The 18405-nt window shown below is 51.4% G+C and overlaps 1 protein-coding gene across 1 annotated transcript in view; it reads left to right on the forward strand.

Moving 5' to 3' along the window:
• The first annotated feature begins 7444 nt into the window (after positions 1 to 7444).
• Positions 7445 to 18405, forward strand: part of OLFM1 (olfactomedin 1) — a 38659-nt gene continuing 27698 nt past the window's right edge. Inside the window, exon 1 of the mRNA XM_054646598.2 lies at positions 7445 to 8039. Within this exon, the coding sequence (XP_054502573.1) occupies positions 7974 to 8039 (66 nt within the window). The 5' untranslated portion in view covers positions 7445 to 7973. The remainder of the gene's footprint in view (positions 8040 to 18405) is intronic.

Genomic DNA, 18405 nt, shown 5'->3' on the forward strand with positions numbered 1-18405 from the left:
TGAGGAGGAAAGCGTTGGGATGATGAGCAGAGGGAACGCGAGGCTTTAACTCGACAGCGCCGAGCGTGAGTCATAATTCTCCCAAAAAAATGGAACAAACAACAACTCCACGCCAGCTGGGAAGCACAGGGGCTCTGAAAGTCTCTGATTGGCTCTGATTGAAGCATTCAACAGCACCAGGGCTGCTGGAAAATCCTGAATGAAGGAGCTGAGGCCCTGGTTTGGCTGAGCACACCAAGCTGAGCCTTACAGGCACCCAGCACTGTAGTGGGACAAATCCACAGCAGCAGAACTGGCTGGAGGAAACCCCCAAGCCAAGTGATCCCTGTTATTCCTGATATTTCATTTTCCTCTGCATCTACCAGCTCAGCCAGCTTTTGTTCATTTATCCCATTGCTGTTTCTCACTGTGCTTCAGATGCTGGAAAATCGAGGCTCAGGGGGAATTTGTGCCTTGGGAATCCCAGCCCTGTGCTCAGCCTTGCCCACCCCTCCTCTCCCTGCCTGAAATCCCTATTTATGGCACTCTGTTTACCACTAGAAACCTTAAAAGTGCTAAATGCTTCCAAGGTTTCAGCTCAGATTTGATCCCCAGGCGACCTGTGGTGTACAGTTAAATAAGGCTGGTTTATGTATGCTGCACCCTAAATCTAAAGGTCAAGGGTTTGGTGGCCATAAATATTCAAACCTCACAGGCTGGGTCTTTTCAACCTCCTTTTAAATATTTATGACAGAGCTTCCGTGGCTGCAAGAGAATGTTATAATAGTATTAAGAGGGAGGAAAAAGGCCCTTCTCCATCTAAAAGCTCAGCATGAGCCATTTTCATATATTATGCATCGCTAAGTGCTGTTTATGGCCGGCTTTGGCACCGGATCCCGGCAGAGTTCATGAATCTGGGGCTGGGCAGGGCTCGGGGGTGCTGGCATCAGCCTGGGGTGGGCACAGCTGGGCCCCTCCTGTCCTGCCACAGAGCCACAGAAATCTGCCCTGAGCTCTGCCCCAAGCTCTGGAGATCCATGGGGTGAAGGTGCCACCGTGGCTGGGCCCTGAGCAAGGACCGAGCTGCAGTTTGTGCCAGCTGGGGAGGGTGGCAGGGGTGGCTGCTGCCTCTTCTCCCGAGGTTTTTGGCTGTGGAGCATCAGGTGCAGGAATTCTGCGGGAATTCTGCTCCCAGAATTGTTCCAGCCCAGCTGTGCCCTGCTGGCTCCTGGCACAGCTCTGCTGATGCCCTGGCACTCAGCTGGGAGGGGGCAGAACCGGGGCTCGGTCGCAGATCTGTCAGGAAGATTAATCCACAAACACCAGAGGTTTATGAGCAAAAAGGAGAAAAAGGAGCCCATTTAATTTATTCCAATTAAGGGAGAGGCCATGGGGCATTCCCCTGGGGTGTCTCCAATTTTTGGAGGATGCAGCCTCCTTTTTATCCCAATTTCCAGCTGCATTTCCCTTCTCTCTTTCCCCATTGGCTGAGGGACTTGAGAGGTTCCCAGAACGCCTGATAACAGAGATTTTCTGGTAATGTATAACTCTCCCTTTAAATTTCTATTTTTTACAGAATTTAGGGTTTTTTCCCCATTGGCTGAGGTACTTGAGAGGTTCAGACTTCCCAGAACGCCTGATACTGAAGATTCCCCCCTAATGTACAACCCTCCCTTTTAATGTTTAATTCTTACAGAATTTAGGGGGTTTTTCCCCACTGACTGAGGTACTTGAAAGGTTCAGACTTCCCAGAACACCTGATTCCCCTCTGATGTATAACCCTCCCTTTTAATTTTTAATTCTAATGGAATTTAGTTTTTTTTCCTTCTCCATTGTTTCTTTCATCTTGCAATGTCTAATTTCATTTATCAGCAAAGCTCAAGTTTATCTGTAAAAGCAGATATTTTTCATCAATCAGTGGAATCCTTCCCATTGTTCCTTTTACCTCCCAGTGCTGCTTTTATCCACCAGCAGACCCAGAGCTTGTTTGGAAAGACAAACCCAGTGTTCCTCTCAGATCCCAGGTTTGGGATTGCCTGGGAGCAGCAGCAGCGCTGGTATCTGTGGGATGAATTGGGAAGCAGAGGACAAGCCACAGGGAGGTCAGCAAAGCTGAAATCCCCTCTGGACTTTATTCAGCTCCTAATTACAACTGAGATGGGCTTTTGGCCTTGGGTAGAGCAGAACTCAGCCTGATTTTTGGTGCTTCCTACCCTTATCTCTCTCATTTACAGAGCGGTTTAGGGGAAAGTGCTGGGTCAGCTCAGTTTCCCCAGACTCATGAACTTGTGTTGTAAATTAATCTCCCACATGGAGTCATTTGAGGAGGGAAAAAAATATCTCAATTTTCTCCCATTGCATTGAAACACACCCTGGAGCTCTGGAAAAAAAAAAAATAAAAATAGGAGAATGATGGCCAAGCAAATGGACACCCAGCATCCATGGGCATGCATCCAGAGGGGGATGTCACAGGCTTCATTTCCTTGGGAAATCAGGTTTCAAATTAAGGCTAATCAGAGTTAAAAAACACTGCAGCTCCCCCAGCCCAAACGGTGCTTGATGTACTCAGTATATTACATCCTCAACAGCAAAGCAGCATCTGCTCCATAAAATGAAATGTGTGTGTCACCATATGCAGGCAGCATAATGTGGGCTCCAATTAAATAAAAACATTTCGGGGTATATGGTCCAATGTGCAATCTGGGCCCTGGGAAAGGCTGAGATTGACTCCAGAGTTCTCAGCAGGTGGCTGAAAACTGAACCCAAACCAGGGCAAACTTGGGGCTTTGTCAAGAGAAGCTTCTCTCTGCACTTTCCTCCCTTTGAGCCAGTAGCACTCCTGGAAATTCAGGGATTATTGGTCATATTTTATTTTATTTTATTTTATTTTATTTTATTTTATTTTATTTTATTTTATTTTATTATATTTTATATTTTATATTTTATATTTCCTATTTCGTATTTCATATTTCATATTTTATTTTATTTTATTTTTTTTATTTTGTTTTGTTTTATTTTATTTTATTTTATTTTATTTATTTTATTTTAATTTTATTTTATTGTACTTTATTTTATATTTTTTATTTTTTTTATTTTATATTTTATTTTATTTTATTTTACTTTATTTTATATTTTATTTTATCTTTTCATCTGTGGCTTTTTGCACCTTTCCACTACTTGGAAAAACTCTGAGACTGGCAGAACCCTGAGTGGCAGCAAATCCTGCATTCCGCCCAAGAGCTGCCCTCCAGAAGCACCATGGAAACTCAGCCCTCAGCCTCTTACAGGTAAACTCTGCTAAACCACTCGAGCCTCACCTTTCCCACCTCTTTTTCCCACTGAAATCCCTCCCAAGCAAAGCAGGAGTTGCTGTTTTAGAAGAGATCAGGCAGAGCTGCACAGCCAAACCTCTCTGAGGGTCTGCTGTGGGTTCTGATCCTCCTTGACCCCATTTGTTGGTACAAAAATGCGTGGATTCCCTCCAGGTGCCCAGAACCCGGGGGACTCGCTTGGGCAGCAGTTTGTTATGGTGGTGATGATCCTCGTGTGTGGGTTCAGGGCTGCTGAGACCCTTTAAAAGCCGCAAAGACCCTTTAAAAGCCGCTAATGTGGAATTCATTTCCTTTCAGAGGTGCAAAAAACAACTTTAAAGTGCCAGGCAGGGAGGGGATGTTTGCAGAGGAGCTGCCTCAGACAGCTCAGGTATGCCTGGTGTGGGGTTTTATCTCCTTTGCTCAGCTCCTTGAATTATTTGGATAATGAAAAGCCCATGAAAAGCAGCGTTCTGCTCTTCAGAAGCAGCAAAAACAAAATTTCCAGCTGTGAGGCTCGGACTAAAGGATTTGATGAGGGGGGGAAAAGCCACAAGTGTGGCAGAAAGGAGAGGAAAACACAAAACACAGCAGCGCAAGGGAACTGGTGTGAAACCAGCTGGGAATTCGGGATGTGCCCGGGAGGGGCTGGGAGGTCGCTGGCACAGAAGGGAGGAGCTGTAAAGGACGGGGACAGGGGTGTGACAAAGCCCTGCAGGTGCTTCTGGCTTCCAGCAAAGAGGAAGGGGCTGCCTGCTGTCCCTGCCATCCCCTGATGTCCCCTGATGTCACTGCTGTTCCTGCCATCCCCTGATGTCCCCTGATGTCACTGCTGTCCCCACCATCCCCTGATGTCCCCTGCCCTTTCCTAATGTCCCCTGCCCTTCCCTGCCATCCCCTGATGTCCTCTGCCATTCTCTGGTGTCCCCTGCCCTCCCCTGCCATTTCCTGCCATCCCCTGATGTCACTGCTGTCCCCGCCATCCCCTGTTGTCCCCTGTCCTTCCCTGATGACCCCTGCCCTTCCTTGCCATCCCCTGCTCTCCCCTACTGTCCCTGCTGTCCCCTGCCCTCCCTGCTTTCCCCTACCCTTCCCTGCCATCCCCTGATGTCACTGCTCTCCCTGCCCTTCCCTGCTGTCCCCTGCCATCCCCTGCTGTCCCTGCCCTTCCCTGCCATTTCCTGCCATCCCCTGCCCTTCCCTGCTGTCCCCTGCCCTTCCCTGCCATCCCTGCCATCCCCTGATGTCCCCTGCCCTTCCCTGCCATCCCTGCCATCCCCTGCTGTCCCCTGCCCTTCCCTGCTGTCCCTGCCATTCCCTGCCATCCCCTGCCGTCCCTTTCTGTGTCCTGGCAGCTGCTGCAGAGCACAGCAGGCTCTGGAGAGCCAAGTCCCGGCCTCCACCTCATCCCATCCATGGAGAAGGGGAAGCAGATGTGGTTTTGCCTCCTCTCCTCCATCTGACAGCCAGAGTTTCACGGGAGGAACCCTCTGTCCCTCTGTTCTCCCTTCTGGAGGAGCAGGGATGCAGCTCTGGGCAGGCTCTGCTGCAGAGGGCACCGTGCCTTCTGAGTTATTCCACAGCTTCATTCTCCTCCCCTGAGGGGGAAAAAAAAAAATAAAAAACAACCCAGGCCCTATTTCTACTCCAAACTGTGGACTCTTGCTTTGCTGGGTTTTTCTTTTTAGGAGATAAAAGAGCCTTCATGTTCAGAAAGCTTCCCCAGCAGCCTCCTCCCAGCCCTCCCTTTTCCCAGAGCCTCTTTAGTCACACTCCACGGGCAGAGGTTCTCCAGACCTTGAACTCCTTCCAAATTTCGAGGAGGTGTTTTTCAGAGTCTGAGGAAGACACTGCTGGAATCAAAAGATCTGAGCTGTGTTCCCACTGGGTGATATTTTTTCCCCCTTTTGCTTCTCTTGGTTTCTCTGATTTCTGTCCTGGGAGTGGAGCAGGGCTGTTCCCTGGAGGATGGACCCTGCAGGGCCTCCCCCTCTGGAGCTCCAGTTCAATAATGAGGCCGTTGATATTCATTCAGAAATACTTCAAAAGAGGAATAAATTAAACCAGTTGCAGGGCTGATGGTTTTGCCCAAGTGCAAGCCATGAAGGTCAATAAAACTGGATGTGTATAAACCCAGAGGAGGGGGGAAAATGAGATTCCCCCTTGGTGCTTTGGGAAAAGTCCATTTCAGAGCCTTGTCCGTGTAAAACGAGCCGGGATTTCACCTTTGAGGTCTGAGCCAAGCTGAAATCATCCTCCATGGGCACAGCAGCTTTCCAGGTGGAGTTGAGCTGTTTTGTTGAACATTTTAATGTTAAATAGCTCCCATTGCTGGTTCTGCCTCTCTCCCATCTCTTTCAAGCCTTGGCTGCACCTGGAGCTGCAGCAGCCCCGTGCTGCCTCTGGCCCGTGGCCAGGCTTGGTGAGGAGCTGCTCAGGTAGGTTTTGAAGGCACTTGAAACAGTGAAATACCCACAGAGCCATGTGGAGCTCTCTCCTCCTCCTCCTCCTCCTTCCTCTGAATTTGGGGAATTTTTTTTTTGCCCTGCTGTGATCCCTGCCAGGGGGAAGGTGGTGCCTGTGGTAATCAAACACCTCCCGAGGTGCCAGGGGAGGAGGTGTTCAAACCCCGGAGCTCCACTGATGCTTTTGGCCTCCTTGTGCTGCTCTCCATGAAGTCAAGAGGAGTTTAATGCTTTTTTTAAAAGTCCTCAGCTTTTATGGGCTCTAAAGCACCGAGTTTAACGGCAGGTGCTGAGGGAAGTGCCTCAGGAGGGATCTCTGTGGGACAGTCAGACATCCCAGCTGCTCCCTGGGCTGCCTTTCCAAGCTCACTTGAAAAGGATGGGATGATTCCTTGGCTGGAGCTGCTAAAACCCTCCTGGAAGGGCTGCCACAACTTCCCCTTAAATATTTGCTGATGCAAACACACAGAAAGCTTTTTTTCCAGTTTGCTCTCAGCTTTTTGTCCCCATGGAGGCTCAGCCACAAATTTCCTGGTTCCTGCTGAGTTCTGTGATGGCAGAACTTGGAAAGCATCAGCTCATCCCTGCACAGACCCCATGTCCTGCTCCACTCCCAAGGGCTCCAAATAAAGAAACCCTGGAGCAATCAGGGGCAAATCCTCTGCTGGGGGGCTCTGCTAATTGTGGGAATTCCTGTTGGGAAGGAATTTCTGTTGTGGAATTAAATAATCACCAAGAGATGATCTCTGGAGCAGGGGGGTGATGCTCTTCACTCACAGCAGCACACACTGATACATTCCATAATATTTATGGGGTCCTGGAAGAAACTGGGGATTGGGAAGCATTCAGGGGGGTGTGTGAGAGAGAAATGAGGGGCAGGAGCTGCCAGGGAGGGGCGGGCACCGCCTGCAGCCCCCGGGGCACCACAGGTGAGGTTGGGGTGTGACAAAAGGATTCTCACATCCTCGTGCTGCCCCCAAATCCTGGGGAGCTGAGCGGGGCAGGGGATGGAGCTGGGAGCCTCCCCCAGGGGCTGGTTTGGGGTTTGGGGGGGATCAGATCCCTGGGTACCCCCCCTTGCCCTGAGGGATGCCCAGAGATCAGGGGAGCACAGCGAGGGGGTGCAGGGTGGGATTGAGGATGGGAATAAGGATGGGAATAAGGATGGGAATTAAGGGTGGGGTTCAGGATGAGAATTAAGGATGGGGTTCAGGGTGGGATTAAGGATGGGGTTCAGGGTGGGATTAAGGATGGGGTTCAGGAGGGGAATTAAGGATGGGAATGAAGGATGCTGTTCAGGATGGGAATGAAGGATGCTGTTCAGGATGGGAATGAAGGAGGGGGTTAAGGATGGGGTTAAAGATGAGACTAAGGATAGGGTTAAGGATGGGGATAAGGATGCTGTTCATTATGGGAATTAAGGATGGGAATGAAGGAGGAGGTTCAGGATGGGAATTAAGGACGGGGTTCAGGATGGGAATGACGGATGCAGTTCAGGATGGGAATAAGGATGGGGTTAAGGATGGTTTTAACCCCCTGCTGCCCGTGGGGTCCCTGCAGCCTCAGCCGTGCTCCCGCGCCTGCTTTTCCCCCTCTCCCTTTGCCGTGTTTAGTTAAATTTCCCCCGCCTTACTTGATGTCACATCCTGTTCCACAGCCATCCCCTGCTAGTAGCCAGCCCTACCAATTCCTTTCTTTTTCTTTTTTTTTCTTTTTTTTTTTTTTTTTTTTTAAATCCCTGTCCTCTCCCCATCACCCCCCTTTTCCAGGCAAACTTTTGGCAATAGCAGAGATAATCACTGCGTGCTCCGCTGAATTTCTCTTCGCAAATGTCTTTGGAGCAGGGGAGCCATTAAAAAAAAAAAAAAATTAAATAAATTACCAGACAGCCAGCACCGAGAGCAGAGGAGAGAAACTGGGATCCCAATAAATATGCAAAGTGAAGGCTCTGCTGAGCAGATTTCTGGCATCGCTTCCCGAGGGTGCTGAGAGCCACCCGCAAAATCAGGCTGGTTTTTTAATCATTATTTTTGCCGTTTGTTCTTTTTTTTTTTTTTTTAATAGCGTTTTGTTATCCTTTTTTTTTTTTTAATTTTTTTTTAATATATAAATTAAAATATTAATAAGAATAAAGGAGGCAGCGAGGCTCGGGGACGGCGCAGGGGAGGCTCGCCCGGAGGTGATCTGTATGCGAGCTGCCTAGAACGGGCTGCGAGAGATGCAACCGGCAAGCAAGCTGCTGACCCTCTGCTTCCTCATCCTGATGGGCACAGAACTCACCCAAGTAGGTCCAGCTCTTCCTTTCCCCACTCCCCCTCCTCCTCTCCCTTTTCTCCCCAACGCCATTTTCTGCTAAACCTCGAGAGCAGCACAGGAACCTGCCGGGGCATGGATGCTGCACCTGCCGGGGCATGGATGCTGCACCTGCCCGGGGATGCTGCACCTGCCCGGCCGCCCCTTCCCCGAGCATCACCTGTGCCCTGCCCCGCACCTGGGCACGGACCACGCTGCCCTGGGGGGGATTCGGGCCCCCGCAGGAGGGGCAGCCCCTATGGGGGGTGTTGGGGTCACCTCCCCCGGCTCCCCCGGGGGGCTGCGGGACCCCTGGGTGGGGCTGGAGCTGCTGGCCCGGGTGGCCACAGGGAGCAGCTGGGAGTGCTGTCCCTGCTTGTCACCCCCCAGCCCGCCGGGTTCTCGTGCGGGGGTAGCTGTGCTGGTTTTAGGTGACATTTAAATGTCCCTTGGCGTTGGCATCTGTGACAGCCGGGTGGGAGACGGGGGCAGTTGATTTATCCCCCTCTCTCCACTCCACCTGCTGGTTTTTTGGGGTTGTTTTTTTTTTGCCTGGATTTCCATGCTTTTCTCTGCTGTCCCAGCCCCTGGGCTGAGTGAGGCTGAGTGGGGTTGTGGGGGGAGGAAAGGAGGCACCCAAAATCCGTCTCTTGCAAGTGGAATTAAAACTCCATTTGACTTCTTGAGGCTGACTGGGGAGAGGCAGGCAGGGCGATTGTCTTTTGTTGGTTTTTTTTTTTTCCACCAGTCCCCGAGGAGAGGAAGAAAAAAAGTAATTGCAAGAGGATGCTCTAGATTGTGGGGTTAATTGTGGTGCTGCCTGGAAGCACAAAAAAAAAAAAAAAAAAAAAAAAGGAAAGAAAAAGCAGCTATAAATAGGAGGGGAATGGAGGCTTCTTAGTGTAGGAGCAATTAGCAGCTGGGCTCTCATCCTGGCTGCTTTCTGGAGATGATTTTTCCCTTTCTCCCAGTGACAAAGCCCTCCCTGTCCCTGCCCTGCTGCTGAAGTTTGAGCCCCTGGAGCCTTTTAGGCTCTGCACCCTGCCAGGATTGCTGGGAGGATGCAAAGCCAAAAGGAGAGCCCAGATCTGCCCCAAACCCCGAGAGAAGCCGAGCAGCCCAGGAATGCAGGCAGGGAAAGGGGGGAGAAGCCGAGCAATCCGAGGGCTGTGGGGATGAGGAGGGGTGGGGAGGAAGAAGCAGAGCAGCCCATTGTGCTGAGGATGCTGAGGGTGCGCATGCGCCGCGCTGGACAAAGAGCCAGGACCACCAGCACGGCACCTCCTGCCCACCTGGGCACGGCTGGGGGCGGCCACGGGGCACGGGGGGTGGCAGGGATGTCACCCCAGGGTCCCTTCAGCTTCCCCAGGGTCACAGCACAGCCTGGGCACCCGGTGCTATCAGCCCCTGGCCGGCCTGGGCAGCATCGAGCGGCTCTGGGGGATTTTCAGAGGGGGAAAGAAGGGGGAAACAAAGGGGAAACAAGGGGGAAACAAAGGGGAAACAAGGGGAAAAGAAGGGGGAAACGGGGGAAAACCAAGGAGAAAACAAGGGGGAAACAAGGGGGAAACAAGGGGGGAAACAAAGGGGGAAACAAGAGGGAAACAAAGGGGAAAACAAGGGGGAAACAAGGGGGAAAACAAGGGGGAAAACAAGGGGGAAAACAAGGGGGAAAACAAGGGGGAAAACAAGGGGGAAACAAGGGGGAAAAGAAGGGGGAAACAAGGGGGGAAACAAGGGGGAAAACAAGGGGGAAAACAAGGGGGAAAACAAGGGGGGAAACAAGGGGGGAAACAAGGGGGGAAACAAGGGGAAAAGAAGGAAAAACCAAGGGAAAAACTAGGGAAAACCAAGGAAAAACTAAGGGAAAACAAAGGAAAAGCAAAGGAAAAGCAAAGGAAAAGCAAGAGAAAAACAAGGGGAAAGCCAAGGGACAAACAAGGGAAAAGCCAAGGGAAAACAAAGAAAAACCAAGAGAAACAAAGGGAAAACAAAGGAAAGCCAAGGTTTCTGCCCTGCCTGGCTCTTTTCTCCTCTCCTTGCTTCCTCTGTGACTGCAGCACCTCAACTTTGGCAGCAACTTTAAATCGTGGTGGGCACAGGGAGCCCAGCGGATCCTGGGCAGAGAGCCCTGCCCTGATGGTGGTTTGAGCCCCTGCTAAAGCCTGGCTTAGCTGAGCCCTGCCCTGCTGGTGGCAGGAGGTTTGAGCCCCTGCTAAAGCCTGGCTTAGCTGAGCCCTGCCCTGCTGGTGGCAGGGGGTTTGAGCCCCTGCTAAAGCCTGGCTTAGCTGAGCCCTGCCCTGCTGGGGCTGCTCTCAGCTCTGCAGTGCTCACCTGGGCAGGTGCCCTGGGCCTGGCACTGCAGAGCCCTCCTTGTCCTGGCACAGCTGGCAGGTGCCAGCCCCAAATGCTCCTGCCAGCCCAGGCACTGCCCTGCTCCGTGCCAGGCTGGCTCTGCTGGGCCCTCCCCAGAGCCTGGGCAGCAAGGGGGGAGGCTGGGGCATGCAGGGGGCTGATCTCAGCTTTGCTGCTGGTGCAGGAGCTGCTGCTGACAGTGATAGGCCACAGGGAAGGGAGAGCTGGGGACAGAGATGGGGACAGAGATGGGGACAGAGATGGGGACAAAACTGGGGACAGAGATGGGGACAGAGATGGGGACAGAGCTGGCACTGAGCTGGGCACAGAGCTGGGGACTGAGATGGGGACAAAACTGGGGACAGAGATGGGGACTGAGCTGGGCACTGAGCTGGGCACTGAGCTGGGGCAGAGATGGGCACAGAGATGGGCACAGAGCTGGGGACTGAGATGGGGACTGAGATGGGGACTGAGATGGGGACAGAGCTGGCACTGAGATGGGCACTGAGATGGGCACTGAGCTGGGACAGAGCTGAGGACAGAACTGGGGCAGGGCTGGGCACTGAGCTGGGCACAGAACTGGCACAGAGATGGGGACAAAACTGGGGACAGAGATGGGGCAGAGATGGGCACTGAGCTGGGCACAGAACTGGGGCAGAGCTGGGCACTGAGCTGGGCACAGATCTGGGCACTGAGCTGGGCACTGAGCTGGGCACTGAGCTGGGCACTGAGCTGGCTCCCAAACAGGGCTGGAGGGGCCAGCCTGGCCTGGCTCTGGGATCCCTGGGGCTCTCTGCAAGGCGTGGGTGCTGCAGCACCCTGGGGTGCCCCCCTGGGTGCAGGGAGGGTGCTGGGGGCACAGGGGCGATGCCAGGCTGAGGCTGCAGCCCTGCTTTGCCCAGGGCTCCCAGACCCAGCTGGGGTGGGGTGACCTGTGTGGGACAAGGGGGGAGCTGCCCCAAACCCCCCCAGGTGTTTGTGCTGTGCCTCCATCCCCCCTGGCAGGGCTGAGGGGGGCCCTGCACGAGGCATTTCCCCTCTCTGAGCTGCTCTGTGCCCAGGCTGGCCTCTCCCCACGGCTCAGCCACACCCTGGAACGCCCCATCCTGCTGGGGTGCAGGGTTTGGGGAGCTGGGCAAAGTCTGGGGCTGCCTGTGCCTGTCCTCCCCTTGGGGACACCCAGGGCACCATGGGGGACAGAGCCAACCTCTGCTCTGGAAGGATCTGCCAGGAGGGCAGAGCCTGGGGCTGCTGGGGGACAGCCAGGGCAGGCAGCAGAGGGGGGCTGACAGCTGCTGTCTGTCTGTCTGTCTGTCTGTCCGAGCTGTCCCTTTGTCCTTTTGCTGGGATAGTGCAGTGAAAACCTCCTGGAATTGCTCAAAGTTCCCTCAGGAGCTGCAGGGTGCTCCCACATCCACAGCCCCCCAGTAATTCTGGGAGCAACACCTTCCTGATATGAAACGTTTATAGGGCTTCTGCAAGAGGGAAAAAAAAACCCCTAAAAATATTAATTATCTTCATTTACCCATTGGTTTTCCCTAAAAGAACCTCAAGTCCCTGTCAGGGCTGTTTGCAGGGGGAAGGAGAGGAGAAAACCCCTAAAAATAAAAATTATCTTCATTTACCCATTGATTTTCCCTAAAAGAACCTCAAGTCCCTGTCAGGGCTGTTTGCAGGGGGAAAAAAAAACCAAAAATATGAATTATCTTCATTTACCCATTGGTTTTCCCTAAAAGAGCCTCAAGTCCCTGTCAGGGCTGTTTGCAGGGGGAAGGAGAGGAGAAAACCCCTAAAAATAAAAATTATCTTCATTTACCCATTGATTTTCCCTAAAAGAACCTCAAGTCCCTGTAAGGGCTGTTTGCAGGGGGAAAAAACCCTAAAAATATGAATTATCTTCATTTACCCATTGATTTTCCCTAGAAGAACCTCAAGTCCCCGTCAGAGCTGTTTGCAGGAGGAGGGAGAAGAGAAAACCCCTAAAAATATGAATTATCTTCATTTACCCATTGATTTTCCCTAAAAGAACCTCGAGTCCCTGTCAGGGCTGTTTGCAGGGGGGAAAAAAACCCTAAAAATATGAATTATTTTCATTTACTCATTGGTTTTCCCTAAAAGAACCTCAAGTCCCTGTCATGGCTGTTTGCAAGGGGAAGGAGAGGCGAAAAACCCTAAAAATAAAAATTATCTTCATTTACCCATTGATTTTCCCTAAAAGAACCTCAAGTCCCTGTCAGGGCTGTTTGCAGGGGGAAGGAGAGGAGAAAACCCCTAAAAATATGAATTATCTTCATTTACCCATTGGTTTTCCCTAAAAGAACCTCAAGTCCCTGTCAGGGCTGTTTGCAGGGGGAAAAAAAACCCTAAAAATATGAATTATCTTCATTTACCCATTGGTTTTCCCTAAAAGAACTTCAAGTCCCTGTCAGGGCTGTTTGCAGGGGGAAGGAGAGGAGAAAAACCCTAAAAATATGAATTATCTTCATTTACCCATTGGTTTTCCCTAAAAGAACCTCAAGTCCCTGTCAGGGCTGTTTGCAGGGGGAAGGAGAGGAGAAAACCCCTAAAAATATGAATTATCTTCATTTACCCATTGGTTTTCCCTAAAAGAACCTCAAGTCCCTGTCAGGGCTGTTTGCAGGGGGAAAAAAACCCTAAAAATATGAATTATCTTCATTTACCCATTGGTTTTCCCTAAAAGAACCTCAAGTCCCTGTCAGGGCTGTTTTCAGGGGGAGGGAGAGGAGAAAAAACCCTAAAAATATGAATTATCTTCATTTACCCATTGGTTTTCCCTAAAAGAACCTCAAGTCCCTGTAAGGGCTGTTTGCAAGGGGGAAAAAAACCCCTAAAAATATGAATTATCTTCATTTACCCATTGATTTTCCCTAGAAGAACCTCAAGTCCCCGTCAGAGCTGTTTGCAGGAGGAGGGAGAAGAGAAAACCCCTAAAAATATGAATTATCTTCATTTACCCATTGATTTTCCCTAAAAGAACCTCGAGTCCCTGTCAGGGCCGTTTGCAGGGGGGAAAAAAACCCTAAAAATATGAATTATTTTCATTTACTCATTGGTTTTCCCTAAAAGAACCTCAAGTCCCTGTCAGGGCTGTTTGCAGGGGGAAGGAGAGGAGAAAACCCCTAAAAATATGAATTATCTTCATTTACCCATTGGTTTCCCCTAAAAGAACCTCAAGTCCCTGTCAGGGCTGTTTGCAGGGGGGAAAAAACCCTAAAAATATGAATTATCTTCATTTACCCATTGATTTCCCCTAAAAGAACCCCAAGTCCCTGTCAGGGCTGTGTGCAGTGCCCAGCCCAGCTGCCTCCTGCCCATGCAGGATTTCCCAGTGCCCAGTTTGGTGCCCAAACCTCCTCCCCCTGGCAGGCAGACACGTGCACAGGGGTAGGATTAAGCTGCAAATCTGCAGCCTGGAACAGGAGGCAGCTGCCTCATAAACCAATTTGTGCCTTGTCTTGCTTAACTTCAGCTGGAACCAATAAAAAATTTAAAAAAAGAAAAAAACCAGAGGTAATTTCCAGCCCTGGCTCGTATTTATTGCTGGAGTTATCAGTCCTTGTAATCAGTATTAGCACCACACGTTAATACAAAGCTAATTACTATCAGAGGCAATTAAGCAGAGCACTGGGGGAAGCTGGAGCAGGGAGGGGACAGCGTCACCTCTGCTCTGGTGGAGCTCCCCACAAAAGGGGACAAGGCCGGGGCACCCCAGCAATGCCCAGCTGGGATTTGTGGCTTTTTGGGGTGCCCCAGGTGGGCTTGGAGAAGCAGAGACACAGAGAGATGTGCCTTGGGGCCAGCAGCCCCCAAATGTGGGGCACAGCAGCTGGGAATGCTGATTTTCCTGCTCCTGCTGGTTGTTCCTGCTCTCCTGGAACTGAGCCTGCTGCCAGCCCCCACGCTGGCTTGAGCTGCACTCCTGACCCCTTTTCCTGCTCAAGAACCCCTTTTGCCCTGCTCAGGACCCTTTTTTCCATGCTTAGGGACCCTTTTTCCCTGCTCATTGATCCCTTTTATCCTTCTCAGGGACCCTTTTCCCTCCTCAGGGACTCCTTGTTCTGCTCAGAGACCCATTTTCCCCTGCTCAGGACCCTTTTATCCTGCTCAAGAACCCTTTTTTCCATGCTCAGGGACCCTTTTATCCTTCTCAGGGACCCTTTTATCCTTCTCAGGGACCCCTTTTATTCTGCTTAGGGACCCTTTTCCCCTGCTCAGGACCCCTTTTATCCTGCTCAGGACCCTTTTTCCTTGTCAGGGACCCCTTTTATCCTGCTCAAGGACCCTTTTATCCTTCTCAGGGACCCTTTTTCCCTGCTCAGTGATCCCTTTTCCCTCCTCAGGGACTCCTTGTTCTGCTCAGAACCCTTTTCCTGTGCTCAGAGACCCATTTTCCCTGCTCAGGGACCCTTTTATCCTACTCAGGATCCCTTTTCCCTATCAGGGACCCATTTTCCCTGCTCAGGACCCTTTTCCCTGCTCAGGAATCCTTTTATCCTGCTCAGGACCCATTTTCCCTGCTCAGGACCCTTTTTCCCTGCTCAGGAATCCTTTTATCCTACTCAGGGACCCCTTTTCCCTGCTTAGGAATCCTTTCATCCTACTCAGGACCCTTTTCCATATCAGGGACCCATTTTTTCTGCTCAGGACCCCCTTTTTTCCCTGCTCAGGACCCTTTTATCCCTCTCAGGGACCCATTTTCCCTATCAGGGACCCATTTTTTCTACTCAGGACCCCCTTTTTCCCTGTTGCCAGCCCCCCCTCCCCATCCTGCAGGGACAGCAGAGGGACAATGTCAGCACTGAGCCCAGGGCCAGGAGCAGAGCTGTGTTTGCTAGAAAGCAGCACAGAGAACAATTCTTACAATTCTTCCCTGGGAACTCCCTCAGGGACTGGAGGTGCATGCCTGACCCAGGGAAATGTGCCCAAAAAACTCCTCCAAAAATCAGGAACCTGGGCTGGTTTTGAGCTCTTGGCACCTGCTGCAGATCCTGGGCTCAATGACAAGAGCAGCTTCAGCTGAGCACAGCTTTGGGCACGTGAAGGGGACGTTTCCTTGCAGAGTTCTTGCTCCCAGAGGAAAGGAGAGGTTCCAGAGGGTTTTTCATGCAGGAGCAGGGAGGGTCCAGAGCTGGGAGCTCATTTCCCAGAGCAGCTTGGGCTGCCTGATCCCAAAATGTGCCTGGCCCTGGGGTCAGCCACAATTCTCACACAGATTTACCAGGAACTGGCAGGGATCCCCTTCATCCACCCTTTGAGGTCTTAAATTCCTTTCCTTCCTTCCTTTCGTTCCTTTCCTTCCTTCCTTTCCTTCCTTTCCTTCCTTTCCTTCCTTTCCTTCCTTTCCTTCCTTTTCCTTCCTTCCTTTTCCTTCCTTCCTTCCTTCCTTCCTTCCTTCCTTCCTTCCTTCCTTCCTTCCTTCCTTCCCTTTCCTTCCTTCCTTCCCTTTTATTTTCTGTCCATCTCTGCCTTCCCACAATGAGGGGGAAAACTTGTGATCAGCATCCATCTCCTGCAGTCAGGTTTGTGCGAGCGGTGGCAGCAAAAAAAAAAAGTGACAAAAACCAGGCAGAAACCTCGGGATATTTGGAATTGTGACCCCCAAAACCGAGGGGGAGCTCGGTGCCATTTCCTGTGAGCTGCTGAGGCGCCCCTCAGAAGGTTGGGATGGGCACAGAGGGGGCTGTGGCTGCCCAGGACGGGCTGCAAGGGGTGAGAAATGGAAGGGTGAAGGGTTATTCATATTTTTATATATTCATAAACCCTCTGCTTGTGCCCAGAGCAGGGCCCAGGCCTCTCCCTGGGTGCCTCTGAGGTGCTGGGCAGAGGGCACAGAGCGAGGCAGGCTCAGAGCCCTGGGCTGGGCTGGCACCTCTGTGTGCCCAGCAGCCACAGGAGAGGCTCTGAATTCGGGCATTTCTTCTTCTCTGTGTGGTTTATTTGGAGCAGAAATCCTCAGCCCTGCACATCATCCCCAGCAAAATTTGGCAGCAAGAGGAGTGCCAGGGGGCACAGCCCCTCAGGTGCTTTTTAGGGGGTTTTTTGGGGGGTTCTCTCCTCCCCATAGCTGCCCCTGTGCAGCTGCACCCTTTGGGGCAGGGGTGCATCACAGGGACAGCCTGGCATCAGCATCTGGCACCAATCAGGGCTCCAGGAGGGGTGGGAAGAGGCACTGGAGGCAGCAAAGCCCCCAAGGGGACCCTTCAGAGCCCCTCCAGCAGCTGCAGGAGGGAGGAAAATCCCAATCTGAGCTTTTCAGGAGGGAGGAAAATCCCAATCCAAGCTTTTCAGGAGGGAGAAAAATCCCAATCCGAGCTTTTCAGGAGGATCCCTGACATTCCAGAGCCAGGTCCTTGCAGAGAGGACAGACCCCAGAGTGTCCAGGACAGAGAGGAGGAGCTCAAGGAGCAGGACTGGGGCTGTCCTGTGCTGCAGTCTGCAGTGCTGACCCCTTTTCCCTGGTGTGGGAAGGGCACTGAGCTCATGGCACAGCTGGCACCGTCCTCCTGGGTGTCACCTCAGCTGTCCCCAAGGCTCCAGCGAGGTCTGGGGCCCTGATTTTAATAATTTTAATTTTAATTTTAATCCCAGATTTGAACAGGGATTGGGTGTGGTTTATTTAGAGCAGGAATTCTCTGGTTTATTCAATGTTAAAATCCCAGATTTTAACAGGGATTGGGTGTGGTTTATTTAGAGCAGGAATTCTCTGGTTTATTCAATGTTAAAATCCCAGATTTGAACAGGGATTGGGTGTGGTTTATTTAGAGCAGGAATCCTCTGTCCTGCACATCATCCCCATAGCAAAATTTGGGAGCAAGAGGCTCTGAATTTGGGCACTTTTTCCTCTCTGTGTGGTTTATTTAGAGCAGGAATTCTCTGGTTTATTCAATGTTAAAATCCCAGATTTTAACAGGGATTGGGTGTGGTTTATTTAGAGCAGGAATCCTCTGTCCTGCACATCATCCCCATAGCAAAATTTGGGAGCAAGAGGAATTCGGGGCACTTTTTCCTCTCTGTGTGGTTTATTTAGAGCAGGAATCCTCAGTCCTGCGCATCATCCCCATAGCAAAATTTGGGAGCAAGAGGCTCTGAATTTGGGCGCTTTTTCCTCTCTGTGTGGTTTATTTAGAGCAGGAATTCTCAGTCCTGCACATATTCCCCAGCAAAATCCGGGAGCAAGAGGAACTCGGGGCACTTTTTCCTCTCTGTTGTGGTTTATTTAGAGCAGGAATCCTCAGTCCTGCACATCATCCCCATAGCAAAATTTGGGAGCAAGAGGAATTCGGGCGCTTTTTCTTCTCCAAGCAGCCAGGAGAGGGAGACAGTGACCGCCGTGTCCCCGCGCTGCCACCGCCGATTGTCGCCGATTGTCGCGCACCCTGACCCTGGCGGGGCTCCCCTGGGCCCCGAGCTCTGCGTTCTCCTCTGGCCGTGTCCACAGGGGTCCGAGGATGAGGGAAGGGACGAGGATCTGACTCCGTGTTTCAGAAGGCTGATTTATTATTTTATGGTATATATTACATTAAAACTACACTAAAAGAATAGAAGAAAGGATTTCAGCAGAAGGCTGGCTAAGAATAGAATCAGAAAGAATGAAAACAAAGGTTTGTGGCTCAGACTCTCTGTCCGAGACAGCCGGACTGTGATTGGCCATTAATTAGAAACATCCACATGAGCCCAATCCCAGATGCACCTGTTGCATTCCACAGCAGCAGATAACCATTGGTTACATTTTATTCCTGAGGCCTCTCAGCTTCTCAGGAGGAAAAATCCTGAGGAAAAGGTTTTTCATGGAAAGGTGTCTGCGACGTTCTCCCTGCCGGCAGAGGAATTTTCGGGGCAGCAGCTCCTTTGGGAGACCCTGGTCTCTGATTTATCTCGTGCTCTTGCTCTTTCTCTGCCCAGAATGCAAAAAAAAACCAAAATAGTGACCAGGAGAAAGCTGAGCTCGGCCACTTCAGGGATTCCTGCAGATGTGGTGGTGG

The sequence above is a fragment of the Agelaius phoeniceus genome, chromosome 21, assembly GCF_051311805.1.
Source record: "Agelaius phoeniceus isolate bAgePho1 chromosome 21, bAgePho1.hap1, whole genome shotgun sequence".
Taxonomy (NCBI): Eukaryota; Metazoa; Chordata; class Aves; order Passeriformes; family Icteridae; genus Agelaius; species Agelaius phoeniceus.